The sequence below is a fragment of the Micromesistius poutassou genome (assembly GCF_964030765.1).
Source record: "Micromesistius poutassou genome assembly, chromosome: 15".
In the NCBI taxonomy this organism is placed as follows: Eukaryota; Metazoa; Chordata; class Actinopteri; order Gadiformes; family Gadidae; genus Micromesistius; species Micromesistius poutassou.
Window position 1 is genome coordinate 17557419 of NC_140285.1, and position 16863 is coordinate 17574281.

At 48.8% G+C, this 16863-nt stretch overlaps 2 protein-coding genes across 4 annotated transcripts in view; one reads left to right on the forward strand and one right to left on the reverse strand.

Moving 5' to 3' along the window:
* Window positions 1–456: 456 nt before the first annotated feature.
* ndnl2 (necdin-like 2) lies at window positions 457–6510 on the forward strand. 2 transcript variants are annotated; one of them, XM_084479246.1, is made up of 11 exons: window positions 457–550; window positions 1280–1329; window positions 2214–2327; window positions 2451–2514; window positions 2631–2710; window positions 2825–2916; window positions 3671–3747; window positions 3853–3895; window positions 3974–4036; window positions 5701–5815; window positions 6262–6510. In XM_084479246.1, exons 2-11 carry the CDS (start codon window positions 1300–1302, stop codon window positions 6358–6360), a joined length of 777 nt encoding a protein of 258 aa, XP_084335372.1. In that variant the 5' UTR covers window positions 457–550; window positions 1280–1299; the 3' UTR covers window positions 6361–6510. The 2 variants fall into 2 exon arrangements, with proteins under 2 accessions (XP_084335372.1, XP_084335373.1); XM_084479247.1 differs by having other exon boundaries at window positions 457–545.
* A 223-nt stretch (window positions 6511–6733) lies between these two features.
* LOC311359934 (6-phosphofructo-2-kinase/fructose-2,6-bisphosphatase) overlaps window positions 6734–16863 on the reverse strand; it is a 12938-nt gene continuing 2808 nt past the window's right edge. For both annotated transcript variants that reach the window (XM_084479985.1, XM_084479984.1), the window contains exons 2-14: window positions 16760–16863; window positions 15715–15811; window positions 15343–15409; window positions 14941–15015; window positions 14171–14227; window positions 11823–11944; window positions 11031–11238; window positions 10776–10922; window positions 10428–10532; window positions 9166–9295; window positions 8771–8833; window positions 8590–8654; window positions 6734–8083 (exon numbers count right to left, since the gene is read on the reverse strand). The exon at window positions 16760–16863 is cut by the window's right edge and continues 22 nt beyond it. In XM_084479985.1, coding sequence (XP_084336111.1) covers window positions 8024–8083; window positions 8590–8654; window positions 8771–8833; window positions 9166–9295; window positions 10428–10532; window positions 10776–10922; window positions 11031–11238; window positions 11823–11944; window positions 14171–14227; window positions 14941–15015; window positions 15343–15409; window positions 15715–15811; window positions 16760–16863 — 1300 coding nt within the window. In that variant the 3' untranslated portion in view covers window positions 6734–8023. The remainder of the gene's footprint in view (window positions 8084–8589; window positions 8655–8770; window positions 8834–9165; window positions 9296–10427; window positions 10533–10775; window positions 10923–11030; window positions 11239–11822; window positions 11945–14170; window positions 14228–14940; window positions 15016–15342; window positions 15410–15714; window positions 15812–16759) is intronic.

Sequence of the window (16863 nt, forward strand, 5' to 3'; positions counted from 1 at the left end):
CCTTAGATGAAACATCGATTGAGATCATCTAAATTATATATTTTCTCAATATAATAATTATTAGTTCATTATTCGTTTTTTGGTGTTGTTTGAGGGTCCTGTCAAGCGAATGATCAACACTCCAGTCCAGTTGGTGGCGGTAATGCGCTGAGAACATAAGCGTCAACCGGCTAAAAGACCAAAGAGGAATCAGATGAAACACTACTTGGCTGGCATTAGCAGAGCCATTTAGAGAGTTATGTTTAAGGGAGTTAAGGGTTCTTATTAGACACAAAGCCACTGAACGTTTTAGGGCAGAAACGCAATTCTGTCCGAAAGCCCTGAAGCCGCCAACTCCCCCCTCCCCCTCTCCACACCCCCCCCACGCCCCTCGCCACAACCCCCCCCGCCCCCCCCCCCCCCTTGTGAAGCGACGTAAACACGGCGCACACGTGACGTCACATACACGCGCCAAATAGAAACCGGCGGGAGTCTTTCCATTTAAGAACATTTGATCATTTGATCATTTGATCAAGATCAATACTGCATCGTACACGACACACAAGGTGAGGTGAGTAACACGACCGGCGGGTGTTGGAGAAGTCGTAGATCATGTGTTTATATGACACATATACACATATAAGAGGCGGCAGGCGGGGGAGACGCGCCTCTCGTTCCTCACGTCCGGTTTAAAGTCTTTATACTTTATACCTCATTTACACTGGTTAGGATGGTCATTATACCTCATGTTTAAACTGGTTAGGATGGTCATTATACCTCATGTTTACACTGGTTAGGATGGTCATTATACGTCATGTTTACACTGGTTAGGATGGTCATTATACCTCATGTTTACACTGGTTAGGATGGTCATTATACCTAATTTACACTGGTTAGGATGGTCATTATACCTCATTTAAACTGGTTCGGATGGTCATTATACCTCATTTAAACTGGTTAGGATGGTCATTATACCTCATGTTTACACTGGTTAGGGTGGTCATTATACCTCATGTTTACACTGGTTAGGGTGGTCATTATACCTCATGTTTACACTGGTTAGGATGGTCATTATACCTCATGTTTACACTGGTTAAGATGGTCATTATACCTCATGTTTACACTGGTTAGGATGGTCATTATACCTCATGTTTACACTGGTTAGGGTGGTCATTATACCTCATGTTTACACTGGTTAGGGTGGTCATTATACCTCATGTTTACACTGGTTAGGATGGTCATTATACCTCATTTACACTGGTTAGGATGGTCATTTAAAGAAGGTTCCTTGTGGTTTCAGCCCAGCAGTGTGCGGGAGAGATGACGCAGAGGAAGAGCTCGGCCAAACGGGTAGGACAGTCTCTACTGGCTCTGTGTGGCCACTCTCCTTAAGCTCAGTACTCGGTACTTAGTACTCATACTGTATTATACACAACGTTTCACTTTGCAACTCTTTGCCCTTTGTTGTCCAAGCAGCTCTAAGTGACGGGTCAGACCCTAGGGAGTGAGACGGGTCAGACCCTAGGGAGTGAGACGGGTCAGACCCTAGGGAGAGAGACGGGTCAGACCCTAGGGAGTGAGACAGGTCAGACCCTAGGGAGTGAGACGGGTCAGACCCTAGGGAGTGAGACGGGTCAGACCCTAGGGAGTGAGACGGGTCAGACCCTAGGGAGAGAGACGGGTCAGACCCTAGGGAGTGAGACAGGTCAGACCCTAGGGAGTGAGACGGGTCAGACCCTAGGGAGAGAGACGGGTCAGACCCTAGGGAGAGAGACGGGTCAGACCCTAGGGAGTGAGACAGGTCAGACCCTAGGGAGTGAGACGGGTCAGACCCTAGGGAGTGAGACGGGTCAGACCCTAGGGAGTGAGACGGGTCAGACCCTAGGGAGTGAGACAGGTCAGACCCTAGGGAGAGAGACGGGTCAGACCCTAGGGAGAGAGACGGGTCAGACCCTAGGGAGAGAGACGGACCCTAGGGAGAGAGACGGGTCAGACCCTAGGGAGAGAGACGGGTCAGACCCTAGGGAGTGAGACGGGTCAGACCCTAGGGAGAGAGACGGGTCAGACCCTAGGGAGTGAGGTGGCTCTCTCTCTCTCCTGAGACGTCCTCCATGCTGGAGGGCGGGGCCAGTGGCTGCTCGGTGCTGCAGCCCCAGACCTCACCTGACCTGACCTCACCTGACCTCACCTCACCTCACCTGACTGACCTGACTGACCTTTCACTCGTGTTCCAGAGCTCTGCTCCTCCGGTGGAGGAGGAAGATGACGATTCAAGATTCACACAACCCACCACCTCCCAGGTCCAGAAAGGGATGGAGAAACTAACCAAGTCTCAGATCGATGAAAAGGTGACTCACTCACTCACTCACTCACTCACTCACTCACTCACTCACTCACTCACTCACTCACTCACTCACTCACACTCTGACCTTTGATTATTTTTCTAACGCTTGTTTCCTTGGGTGCTGCAGACCACTGAGCTGGTTCAGTACTTCCTGGTGAAGGACCAGAAGAAGCTTCCTGTGCGCCGTGCTGGTACGACCTCGTCACGTCGTGATCATGAGTTTATTATCTCTATAAGAGTGCTGTTAACAAACAGCTTGTGTCTCATGTACCAATGGCTTCTCTTCTCCCTCTGTCCCTCTATGTAGACATTATCAAGATTGTTCTGAAAGAATATAAGAATGTATTCCAAGAGATCATGAATAGAGCGCAACAACGCTTTGAGCAGGTGGGTCAGAGCCCGAACCAGCCGCTGTCACAGCGCTGTTAGAACATGGTGACCACATGGTGACCACAGTGCCAGTCGTTGGGATGTGACGCCTCGTCTCACTGTCTTGGACAGGTCTTTGGGTTCAAGGTGGTGGAGATAGACGCCAAGAACCACGTCTACATCCTGATCAACAAGCTGGAGCCGGCCGAGGGGGCCCAGAGGACGTGAGTGGCCCCGCCTCTTACTGGGTTCCCTTCAGCCACTGATGAGTGGAGAACCTCGTCACTGATGAGTGGAGAACCTCGTCACTGATGAGTGGTGGTGGGTGGTGGGTCGTGATGGGTGCTAAGTGGTGGGTGGTGAGTGGTGATGGGTGCTGAGTGGTGGTGGTGAGTGGTGATGGGTGGTGGGTCGTGATGGGTGCTAAGTGGTGGGTGGTGAGTGGTGATGGGTGCTGAGTGGTGATGGGTGGTGGGTCGTGATGGGTGCTGAGTGGTGGTGCTGAGTGGTGATGGGTGGTGGGTCGTGATGGGTGCTGAGTGGTGGTGCTGAGTGGTGATGGGTGGTGGGTCGTGATGGGTGCTGAGTGGTGGGTCGTGATGGGTGCTGAGTGGTGGTGCTGAGTGGTGATGGGTGGTGGGTCGTGATGGGTGCTGAGTGGTGAGTGGTGATGGGTGCTGAGTGGTGGTGGTGGGTGGTGGGTCGTGATGGGTGCTGAGTGGTGGTGGTGGGTGGTGGGTCGTGATGGGTGCTGAGTGGTGGTGGTGGGTGGTGGGTCGTGATGGGTGCTGAGTGGTGGGTGGTGGGTCGTGATGGGTGGTGAGTGGTGGGTGGTGAGTGGTGCTGGGTGGTGGTGGGTGGTGGGTCGTGATGGGTGCTGAGTGGTGATGAGTGGTGGTGATGAGTGGTGATGGGTGGTGGGTCGTGATGGGTGCTGACCGTTGGACTGACGGGCCCCTCTTTGCGTTCCTCATGTAGAAGCAGCAATCCAAAGACGGGTTTGCTTTTTGTAATCCTGAGCCTTGTGTACATGAAGGGGGGAATCGTTCCAGAAGGTGAGGCTCCAGTCCCATCTAACACTAGGCTATTGGTTCATTCTCACTTTGATCGCTGACAGAATGAGGCACTGCTCTGAAATAAACATGTCTTGTTTTATTCAGGCCTTGTCTGGAATACTCTAAAAAAGATGGAAGTTGATCCCAGGTAAGAGTGAGTGGACTAACGTTCCTTGTTTGTCTGTGACATTATTTGCATTATGCTAATGACCTTGTTCTGCTTCAGGGAGAAGCACCCAGAGTTTGGTGATGTGAAGAAATTGGTCACAGATGAGTTTGTGCGTCAAAGGTAAGGATGTTTCCATAAAATCTTTATCCTATTCCCCTTTATGTCAAAAGTCTACAACATTTAAACATTTCCAGATGTGTATTGACACAGCCACCCTTAATGCTTGAATGCTGTTGGCTGCAGTGTCTGGGTGTTGCCCACTATGAATACAGTCCTCGCTGGTTCTTTGTGCCCCGCCCAGCCCCACTCCACACCGGGTTGCATGTAGCTCAACGGACTATGACGCGCGCTTGGGGACCTAAAGGTCGTGGGTTCGAATCCCATTGGTGTGATCAGAGCCGGTTTCTCTCAGACCATGGATCTCGGTTTATACCACACCAAAGAGCACACGGAGAGCAGAGAGCATGTTCAGTAGAGTTGCTGTAACAGAGCTGCTCCGTACACCTCCGTACATTTAGAGTCACTGGTTCACCCACCACTTCTGCTCTAGTATGGGCTGTCTTTGGCGTGGGTTCAACTAGCCTATTGTATCCAACTGGTGATTGTTTGATGTAAGTGCGTCAGCTGTTATAACTCAGGGGTTTAAGGACTGTATTTTCTGTATTTTCCACTGTGTGAAAAGACGTGTCTCAATTGGAATGAACCTGTAGACAACACTTAACCAGAGGTGTCCTCCACTGGAATGAACCTGTAGACAACACTTAACCAGAGGTGTCCTCCACTGGAATGAACCTTGGCATGTTCCTCGCTGGGGAACATTTGCATTCACACGTGGTCTACCAGTTGCCATGGAGAATAATCCCCTGGGATGGAACATTTACATTTCAACATTCAACACTTCACACCTTGGGTTGGCAGGTATCCTGTGATTGGTCAACGTCTTGCCCTCTTAACCCCTGCCCATTGGTCCAGTGTGTGGACCAATGGGTTGGCTGGAATTAATTAATTAATATTATTATTAGGGCTGGGCATGTTAATGAAATTTATTTTTAACGCGATTAATACAAATTGACGCATTAACGCACGTTCTTATTTATTTATTTATTATTTTGATTTTGAAAGGTTTTGCCCACAGAATGTCAACATTCATATCAGAAATCATTTTTGTTTTTAGTTCCACTTACTTTACATTCGATTACACTTGCAGTAAGTGACTGCCTGTTTACAATTCCCTAATCTGTTGCGTAAGTTTATATTCAACCCACACTGAGTGAGTCAATAAAACTCCCTCAAGATCACTTGGTCTAGTTTTTGCTCATTAGGTACATTTGGTATGAATGATAATGTGTCATTCCATTTGATAATCTCATTTAATTCTTCAGTGAACAGATACATTGCTGTCATGGTAAGAGAACCCTTAAATAAGAACAAGCGCTATTAGTAGTTAAAGGGTGATGCTGTATCGGTGTATACTCGGTATCGGCCCATGCTCAAGTTTAGGAATGGGTATGGGGAGATGGGGTCCTGTCTGAAGACTGCCCTGTGAACCAGGTACCTGGAGTAACCAGGTACCTGGAGTACATGTAGTGTCCTATCTGAACCAGGTACCTGGAGTACATGTAGTGTCCTATCTGAACCAGGTACCTGGAGTACATGTAGTGTCCTATCTGAACCAGGTACCTGGAGTACATGTAGTGTCCTATCTGAACCAGGTACCTGGAGTACATGTAGTGTCCTATCTGAACCAGGTACCTGGAGTACATGTAGTGTCCTATGTGAACCAGGTACCTGGAGTACACCAAGGTCCCCCACACGGAGCCCGTGAAGCACGACTTCTCCTGGGGCCAACGGGCCGAGGTAGAAGTGTCTAAACGCAAAATCCTGGAGTTCCTCGGAGAGGTGGGTGTGTTTTGGTCACTCGTATTTTTACAGAAAATTCCTCCAAAAAATTCAGATAAAGCATCTTTGATGAGTTGATGGTCAGTTTGATACTTTTCCTTTGGTGTCAAATAGTTTGTAGAAATGTCACAGAGTTGTAGTTAACTATCTGGGCTCAGAATTGCAGCAATCCCACTCCACTTGTAGGCCAAACGGTGACGTCAGTAGACGTCTGCTGCCCTTTCCCCGGGCCATCCCCGGGCCATCCCTGGGCTAACCCATAATTATTGAGGGATTGTTTTAGTCCCATGACCTCTCTGGTCTCTGGGACACTAGTCTCTGCTGGATCCCAGATTAATGGAACACAGTGCGTCTGTCAATGTACATCTCTGGTTGGCCCTAATGACCACTAGGGGGTGCTGTTGCTCTTTATACCATTAAACGTCCTTTAACATGTCTCTGTCCAGCTCCACGGACAGGACCCCCAGCGCTGGAGTCAGCAGTACAAGGACGCCAGCAGCCAGGCCTCCACGGCCCCCCAGCCCAGCTCCAGCTCCCAGAGGTGACTCTCCAGCAGCCAGGGGGCCTCCACGGCCCCCCAGCCCCCCAGCCAGGCGTCCTCCACGGCCCCCCAGCCCAGCCCCCCAGCCAGGCGTCCTCCACGGCCCCCCAGCCCAGCCCCCCAGCCCCCCAGCCAGGCGTCCTCCACGGCCCCCCAGCCCCCCAGCCAGGCGTCCTCCACGGCCCCCCAGCCCCCCAGCCCAGCCCCCCAGCCCAGCCCCCCAGCCCCCCAGCCCAGCCCCCCAGCCCAGCCCCCCAGTCCCCCAGCCCAGCCCCCCAGCCCCCCAGCTCCCAGAGCCATAACCAAAGACTCATTTTGCCGTCCGAGGATAGAAGGCCTGACCTGTGCTTTACGAGAGCTACGAACACACACTGATGTTATAAGGCATTGTACGTTTTTATTAGTTCAAGGTGCCAGTTGTAAATATAATTTCTTTCATAAAATAAACCCTTTTGTGTATCTTTGCCTCAGTGATTGCTTTTAGTTTTTCTCACACACACACACACACATGGCTTTGTTGCACAGTACTGACGACATTTACACACAATGCCACACACTAGGAGGTTTGAACACACGCAAAATTGTCACTTATGAATCTAAGATGAATTTCATTGAGGTGATCACATGATGATACTTGGTCATGTACTTGATAACTACTTGGAAGAGCTGCGGTCACGTTCTGCTACAAACCAACGGGCAGTAACGACAACATCTTGAAGATCACAGCTCTTAATTACGTTGACCCGCTCTTCTGGTCCTAGTCTACGGTTCAGATGTTCACAGATGAACACGTTTACATGTTTATGTTCTTAAGGATTCCTTTAAATTGCATCTGAAACCAAGATAAACCTGATCAGATATTCAGCTGCATTCAATATTGCATACATTAATGACACACTTGACAAGTGCAACATTTGAACAATTCAGTGTAAGATTGAGGATGTGTTAAACCAACTAAGCTCAAATGAGGTCAGACAGTGAGTCCCCAGTAAGCTAGGCCTGACGACAGGTTGGTGCATAGTGTTGTGTACGTTTGACTTGAGGCACACCGTGGTGTTGGGCAGTAGACGCCCACCTTCCCCTACAAGTTGTGTCCACGGGGCGGTGGTTTATTCATTCACTGCCATTCATTTGTAAGGTTTGAATTACATCTGTGTTCTACCTCCTCACCCACAGATAAACCTTCAGACATCTTCACATTCTGGATCATCTTGGAATGCACCTTTTTGTTCTTTAATATGCCCTTTGTGATTTAAATTATATTTTCAACTAAACAAATTCGTTTTGTATAAATTGAACCAAAACATCAGCTGTTTTGATGGTTTCAAATCATGTGATGTGGGTCACTGTATTGGGAAAACAGGAGAGAATTAAGGATACGAGCGGATAGAGATAAGCATTAAGGATTTAGAGTATGCAAACAATACTGCTGGTATCCTGACCTATGCACCGCAAAATGTTTGTCTTATTGCTACACAGGAAATGGCCATCTGGCCAGTGGACAGCATTATAAAGTGCGTTGCAAACAGGCTGCCCTACTGTAATGTCTCAACGTAGTTCACGTTGGACTTTACTAACATGGCAACACTTGCAATAACTTATTAAAGTACATTTTTTCACGAGGCTCTTGTTCCGTCTGTCTGCTGTCTCTGCTTCCCTGCGTCCGGCTAGATGTGGTCTGGTACGGTCTCCAGAGCCTCCTCTGGGTCGCGGTCCACCTCCACGTTCTGGAGACAAGACAGACGTTCACACACTGGACTATGGGTGGTGGATGAGGAGCATACTGGACACCTGTCCTCACATAGAGACTCACCACCTGATGAGAGGAGGACCTCAAAGTCCCCGTAAACAGACTCATCCCCTGATGAGAGGAGGACCTCAAAGTCCTCATAAACAGACTCATCCCCTGGACTCACTCTTCACACAATGATTGCACTATCGCACTCGTCCTCCATGTTGTAAATACTGTGTATTTAGAGTGTCTTTAATATAATATAATATTTATCTTTAATTTATCTGTTTATAGGAGGTACTGGAAATGTTTTACTTTTTATATTTGCAGTATTTAATAGTGTAATATCTGATATGTATATATATTTCGTATTTCACATTTTATATTTTGACTTCTGTATTGTCCACCCACTTTGGCGATGTAAATGTTTGTTTCTCATGACAATAAAGCTTTTTTGAATTGAATTGAGACAGAGAGACAGAGATGGGGGCGGGGCCTCACCTCTGGTCGATCGCGGTGGGTGTTCACAGCCTCTATGTTGAGGAACAATGACTCCACTTTACAACCTGACGGGTCAAAGTCCACAGATTAGGATGAGACGTGACACACAGGCTCAGGAGAACAGGTCAAAGTATGGATTGGGCAACACTGTGTTGGTGAAGGCGAGGGAGCCAGCGCTGACCGTAGGCGACGGGCGTGAGCTTCAGGACCGTGTGCAGAGGACACTTGAGATAGGGCAGCTCACCTGAGGGACAGGTGGAGACACAACCACCGTCATGTTGAACAACACACCCTCGGGTTACCTGCCGTCAGCAAGCCTTCAGGCCGACCGCAGCTTGTGGTTGGATATGGTGTGTTTCATACTGTCTCAGGGAGTAACAGTGATGTTCTATGAAGGCCATTTGGTGGATACTTTAACACATTATCCTCACCAATAACATGATGCATACATTCTTAACATGGGCCCCAGTGTGAATCAAACATGGCAATTCATAGTAGTGCCCTTCTCGTCCAGTTCAGCTGGACATGGTCACACATTCCCAGGCATTTGAGGATGTACGCATCTGTTGCTCTCACTAGCAGTCTTGTCCAGGAAGTAGGCGAGCAGGCAGCGCATGACGGCCTGGTGACAGATCACTAGAACGTTCTCCTGCCTCTCCAGCTCCATGATGACGGGCTCCAGGCGCTGGACCAGGTCTTCATAGGACTGCAAACAACACATTAAGTAAAGCTAACAACACATGAACAGGTTTCATTGCTTGTTCAAACATATATTGACACAGGTTCACCGCAAGAGACTAAAACCTCATCATTACGCTTCCCACACAGGTTCCAAGTGACCAGGGGCTAGGGAGAGAGTGTGGCAGTGGTGTGGCAGTGGTGTTACAGTGGTGTTACTGGTGTTACAGTGGTGTTAGTGGTGTTACAGTGGTGTTACAGTGGTGTTACAGTGGTGTTAGTGATGTTACAGTGGTGTTACTGGTGTTACAGTGGTGTTACAGTGGTGTTACAGTGGTGTTACAGTAGTGTTACAGTGGTGTTACAGTAGTGTTACAGTAGTGTTACAGTGGTGTTACAGTGGTGTTACAGTGGTGTTAGTGGTGTTACAGTGGTGTTACAGTAGTGTTACAGTAGTGTTACAGTAGTGTTACAGTGGTGTTACAGTGGTGTTACAGTGGTGTTAGTGGTGTTACAGTGGTGTTACAGTAGTGTTACAGTGGTGTTACAGTAGTGTTACAGTAGTGTTACAGTAGTGTTACAGTAGTGTTACAGTGGTGTTACAGTGGTGTTAGTGGTGTTACAGTGGTGTTACAGTAGTGTTACAGTGGTGTTACAGTAGTGTTACAGTGGTGTTATAGTGGTGTTACAGTGGTGTTAGTGGTGTTACAGTGGTGTTACAGTGGTGTTACAGTGGTGTTAGTGGTGTTACAGTGGTGTTAGTGGTGTTACAGTGGTGTTAGTGGTGTTACAGTGGTGTCAGTGGTGTTACAGTAGTGTTACTGTGGTGTTACAGTGGTGTTACAGTAGTGTTACAGAAGTGTTACAGTGGTGTGACAGTGGTGTTAGTGGTGTTACAGTGGTGTTACAGTGGTGTTAGTGGTGTTACAGTAGTGTTACAGTGGTGTTAGTGGTGTTACAGTGGTGTTACGGTGGTGTTACAGTGGTGTTAGTGGTGTTACAGTGGTGTTACGGTGGTGTTACAGTGGTGTTAGTGGTGTTACAGTGGTGTGACAGTGGTGTGACAGTAGTGTTACAGTGGTGTTAGTGGTGTTACAGTAGTGTTACAGTGGTGTTACAGTGGTCAGGCTGGTTGTCGGCCTATGGTCAGGCAGCCTCACCTCTCCTTTGGGGTAGCGGTAGCGGTACTTGTCTTGGTCCCTCAGGGCGAACTCCTCTGGGTAATGCTCTTGGATCTCTTCATACGTCATATCTTCACACACACCCTTAGCGAGCACAGACAAACAAAAACCTGCTTGTCATTTTGTTCTTAACGCCACGTGGTCTTGTTCTCTGCTCATCTCCGTCTGCTAAATGCGTCTTCTAAACATCATTTAGGGCTAAATGCCCTAAATTTAAATGTAAATGTAAATCTCAAACTAAAACGTTGTGTAGAACAGCAGATCAGAGAAACGTTCAGACTGACAACCCGACAGCGTACTGAAACAGACGCTGACGTGAGGACTCACAGCGTCTATCTCGTTGAGGGCCTTCCACTGCTCGTACGGGACCCCCAGGGCCTCGGCGGTCTGGATGGTCCTCTTCATGTGGCTGGTCCACACCTTCAGGTCGCTGATGTTCTGCTCCTGCATGTAGGTGCACAGGGCGCCGGCGAACTGCCCACACAGCGGGGAGTTATTATGGGATACACAGAGAGACACTGGAAACCACTAGATGTTGTGAATGTACCATCCCGTAGTGTGGACCCCCCCCCCCCCTCCTACCCCGGCGCCGCGCGGGGACAGCCCTGAGTCGCCCCCGATGCGGCCCAGCAGGTTGAGCTCGCTCTCGCCGTGGCGGCTCAGGTAGATGGAGCGCGGCGTGACGTGGATGTTCATGAGGTAGTACACGATGCGGCTCTGGATGTGGTCCTGGACGCGGTTCACCAGGTACCTGCTGCCCACGTTGAAGATCTTGATGTAGGACAGGTTTCTGTTGGACCAAAAGCATGCAGGGGGGGGGGGGGGGCCAGCCGGCCGTTAGCAGGCGCTTTGATCCAGAGCGACTTAAGGTCGCAGACGTCTTCTGACAGAAGGAGAAACAACAAGATATGGCTGTGGGCACAGTAAGTATGTGCATAGAACCAAGTGCCAAGCACCTATCGCTAGGTTGACCCATCCCCCGTATACAACAAAGGTAGCAGGGACAAGACGCTACACAACACAACCAAGTACTATAACTAAGTAGTATACAATAAGTGTGTACATCAAGTGCCAGGACGTACAACATACAGTAAGACATCTGCAGTCTAGAGAGTGCAGAGGTCATTAACTCTGGTGCGATGCATCAAATGGTTACATTTATGTTTTAATTGCACATGGTCCCTTTCAAATAGAAAAAAATGAATTGAATAAGTAGGAGGGTTGGGAGGGGGTGGGTCTACATTTAGACATATTGGCATACAGCTGGACGACTACAAGCTGACTGTTGTCATTGTGCTGGCCGCACCCACATCCTCAATCTAGCAGGTCATCCTCTCCAAACCACTAAGAGGCGTGGGGTGTGCTAGAGGTCACCTGTCGCGGTCGTCGTCCAGCGGGGTGTAGGACAGCTTGTAGCAGTCGATCCTCTTCAGGAAGTCTGCCACGGCCTCCTCTTTGTCACAGTCCACGTAGTCCGGGCTGCTCAGCTTCACTTGCTGCGGGGAGGAGTGGAGCACACACGGGTTTGTACCACAGCTTGTTGTCACCACAGTGGGATTGAAGGCTGTTACAAATATTATTATATTTTTGTATATATACAGTATATTATATTTTTGTTTATTAGGGTTTAATAAAGGAATTAAATATTTTGCTGACCAAAGCAACAGGACAGCAATTGAATGTGTTTTTGGAAAACCAAAGGAGAAATAGAAGCAGACCACTGCCATCTGGTAGCAGACAATAGTCACTGAGACTCAGTGTGGCTGCAGAGTCAACGTCCATTGATTGATATCAAAAGCATGCTAGTCATGTCCTATAGAAAGGCAGGACCTGGGACACTAAGAAACTCTGACACAATGATGTCTGACACCAGGGCCATGATAAGCAACATGTAGATGAAATTGAGGATGATAACCTTGCTCAAGTTCTTCCACTTCTTCATGTACCTAACACTAACAGAAAAATATGTCAAATATGGCGAATTTCCACTGGCGGGTACGCTTCAGACCCAGCGCTCCTCAGCCCAGCAGTGAGGGTGTGGTGCAGCCCAGCTCAGTGACGGCTCACGTTACCACCACCACCAGTACCCTTATGGTGGGCGGGGTTTAAGACAGTACCCTTATGGTGGGCGGGGTTTAAGACAGTACCCTTATGGTTGGCGGGGTTTAAGCCAGACGGCGATAGCCACGGCAGCTACGTTAGCATGGTGACCTCATAGCAGCCGACACAGTGTAGCCTGCTAACACATCCAAGGAAAAAGAAGAACGCCACAATGAACAAAGAGCAACAATGGAGGACGTCCAAGAAGGACGGCAAACTTTTGCGCAACATTTTCTTCCATAAACTAAGCTTTTGTCGTTGTCCAGAAATACCTCGCGGGTACTGTGTTTGTTTGTTATTATCCACCTGTCGCACGGAAGTGACGATTCTGTCGACCAATCAACGGACGACATCTGTAACTCAAACTTGCCGGGACCCTTTCAGGCTCTCAGTACCTCAACGGAGTAGTACTGTGAGACGAGTACGGCTCAATACGGCTCAGTCCGGGTCACGCCCACTTTTGGTGGTGGAAACGCGACCCGTGCTGCACCTTAGCAGACTGAACCGACCCGCACCCTGCAGACTGACCCCACCCTGCAGACTGAACCCACCCTGCAGACTGAACCCACCCGCACCCTGCAGACTGACCCCACCCTGCAGACTGAACCCACCCTGCAGACTGAACCCACCCGCACCCTGCAGACTGACCCCACCCTGCAGACTGAACCCACCCTGCAGACTGAACCCACCCTGCAGACTGAACCCACCCTGCAGACTGACCCCACCCTGCAGACTGAACCCACCCTGCAGACTGACCCCACCCTGCAGACTGACCCCACCCTGCAGACTGACCCCACCCTGCAGACTGACCCCACCCTGCAGACTGAACCCACCCTGCAGACTGAACCCACCCTGCAGACTGAACCCACCCTGCAGACTGACCCCACCCTGCAGACTGAACCCACCCTGCAGACTGACCCCACCCTGCAGACTGAACCCACCCTGCAGACTGAACCCACCCTGCAGACTGAACCCACCCTGCAGACTGAACCCACCCTGCAGACTGACCCCACCCTGCAGACTGACCCCACCCTGCAGACTGAACCCACCCTGCAGACTGAACCCACCCTGCAGACTGACCCCACCCTGCAGACTGACCCCACCCTGCAGACTGAACCCACCCTGCAGACTGACCCCACCCTGCAGACTGAACCCACCCTGCAGACTGACCCCACCCTGCAGACTGACCCCACCCTGCAGACTGACCCCACCCTGCAGACTGACCCCACCCTGCAGACTGACCCCCACCCTGCAGACTGAACCCACCCTACAGACTGAACCCACCCTACAGACTGAACCCACCCTGCAGACTGAACCCACCCTGCAGACTGAACCCACCCTGCAGACTGACCCCACCCTGCAGACTGAACCCACCCGCACCCTGCGGTGGAAACGCGCCGTTAGATCCAGTCTGTTGATGGTCTGTGGGTGAAGGCTGGATGTTGCTGTGTCTAGCTGTGTGCTCAGCTGTTTAGTAGCCAGCTTCCTCCCCTGATGGCTGCATGAGCTCTGTGTGCCAGAGGCCCTGCTGTGTTCCCCTTCCCTCAATCTGCTGCCGCCCCCACAGCAGCACCTCAACCAGCTCACCACACGTCACACACACGACACAAACACTGACTTACTTTAATGTTCTCAGCAATGATTTGAGGATCCTCACATATTGACTCAACAAAGAAAACCTGCAGAAACAGGAGAGAAACAGACTCAGAAACAATAAGACAAATGAGGTCCATAAGGACTAGGACACGTGTCAGTCAGGGACAGGTGAGAGATCTATGCTATAATCATCACAACATGTCTAATCAACAACAGCAGCTTTGATTTCCTTTAACCCTGGCCTCGCGCTCCATGCAGCCCAGAGAGGATCAGGCATGATCCTGTAATGAAAGTCAAGAGGCCGACAATATGCAAAACAAAGCTACAGCAGCAGGAGAGGTTGGACGTGACAGTTTGACCAAACTTGCTATGAATATATGAATCAAATATAATCCCCTGTGAACTAGCACACAGTAGCCTGATACTGTTATAGTGCTACGGTCAAGACAGCCAAGTTGATATTGGGAAATCATTAACCTTACTGTCTAAAATATGCTTCAAAATTATTTTTGTTAAATGAAGGGTAGGCTATTTATTTGGAAGCATTTTTTGCTGTATTGGTTTATTATCCTTACATCCCTACAGCAATCAATAAATCAAATGCTCTAATACAATCGATCGGTGGCTGTGGCTGGCACAGGCCTGTAATAAGCCTGTACAATCAATTCCTTTGGCCCTAATGAAATGATTGGAAGGCTGACTTGTCCGTCTAGCTGCCTGCATGCGAGCCCTCTGCCGTGGCCGGGGGCCTAAAGGGACATTCAACCAACAGCATCACTAACACACGTGTGCAGACCTTGTACCCGTTGTCCTTGGCGAAGCCGAGGATGACCTCTCTGCGCTCCTGGGTGGTGTTGGTGGCATCAAACACCTGAAGGGAGACAGAAACCATGGAACCTGCTCCCTGTGTCCTAGTCTGAGGCTGAAGGACCAGCTGTTGAACCTGCTCCCTGTGTCCTAGTCTGAGGCTGAAGGACCAGCTGTTGCCTTTGGTCACATGTTGATATCCGTGTGACTATACGCTGTCGTACCCTTACTCTAGACAACATGTACCATCAGACCTCTCAATACATTCTGCGGTGGCCTGTTAACACAGTGAAGACCGTACACAACAGCGCGGTGGGAATGAAGAGCGTACAGCATGGGCTACGGTGATGCGGTGTATATTTTAGTGGATTGACAAAATATATGTACTTACCGCTACCTGTCCTTCTTGTCTGGTGAAGTAGGAACACACATCTCTCAGGGCTGAGATGGCACAGGCTCTGCACTCATGGAAGGAAAGGAACATTTGAGACCCTTTTCAGATCACCCCAGGACAGACACAGGCTGACTAATTATGGTTCTGCTCGATGGGCAACCACAGAAAGTAGTGAAGACAAGTCTACTACTCTGCCCTGGTTTGTAAAAGAGAAGAACCATGATTAATGTTATACAGAACACCTCACTTAGTACTCATTTTTACACATTTGATTGGTCTCTAACCAAAGGCATCAATTCCAGACCATATGGAATCTATCATGGTCATATTTCCCAAGAAGCAGCCCGTTGTCCATTGATTTTCCCATACTTGCGTATCTTCATGGCCTCTTCATTGTCGGGTTTGAAGAATTCATAACTGTTGTAGGAACGTGTTGCATCTCTTCTATACTGCCCTACATTGAACACTGAGCAACAATACAGATATGTTTAAAACAGTTAGTTACCAATTATAATCTACTTTCATCTAATCATCACACAAAACTGAATAATATCCATCATGAGTCTGAAAGGGTACTGTATGGAAGAGGATTAGGGCCACATTGGATTCTTTTTTGGAGTTCTGAGTTAAAAGTCATAATTCTGTGAATAAAGTCGGACTTCTGAGATTAAAGTCAAAATTCTGAGAATAAAGTCAAATTTTTGAGATAAAATTCAGAACTCTGGCATTGTTCTCAGAATTCTGACTTAAACAGAATTGATCTGATCACAATCCCACGCTACTTAACGACGTCATCAAACTACTATTTTGTTATTGTTTTGATTGAGCGACCCTTAGTGGCAAAGATTACCTTTAAGCACATCAATAAATCATGTTAAACAGTATGAATATCCTAAACATGAATGTGCAGTAGGCCTACAGGTTTTGGCCACTGCATTTTTTGCTAAATAAAATATGTTATATCAGAGTTAAAGATAACAATCTATTTTTGACGTGATAACAATTTATGTTAGTTAATCCCATGTCATCGTAAGATATTCAATGAATGCCAAAATCCTTTTTTAAAGATTTTTTATTTAACTTCCAAAGCTGTTTTAAAATGAGCCCAGCATGTTAATGTAATATGTACATAATGTGTAATATGTTATCTTATCTTAAATCAGTCAGATCATCAGTTCTACCCTTCTGGATGTGTGCTCATGAACCCTATTTCTCTGAGAATAGTGTAAACCCCTTGAGTTTGACCTCAACACAAGCGCTGTCCTGAAGATGTACACTCACTTCCTTTGCCCTTGTGACCTGTTTATGATTCATTGCATGGTGGCAGTGAGATGGGCTCAGCGTCTACCTTCAGATTAGGGGGACAGTGAACGCTTGTGTTCCCAGGAGCCCGACTGTCTACCGTGGTGAATACCTCTGGTGGGAACCCCGATCCAGTTGAGGTATCTGGTGAGCTTCTTAGAGATGTAGGTCTTCCCCCGCGCCGGGAGGCCCACCAGGACGATCATGGTGGGGGAG

Bases quoted from the DNA above. Each gene is read 5' to 3' on its own strand.
- ndnl2 (XM_084479246.1), top strand. From the start codon at position 1,300: ATGACGCAGAGGAAGAGCTCGGCCAAACGG. The intron at 1,330-2,213 runs GTAGGACAGTCT...CTCGTGTTCCAG, and splicing joins GGAAGAGCTCGGCCAAACGG to AGCTCTGCTCCTCCGGTGGA. The intron at 3,896-3,973 runs GTAAGAGTGAGT...GTTCTGCTTCAG, and splicing joins AAGATGGAAGTTGATCCCAG to GGAGAAGCACCCAGAGTTTG.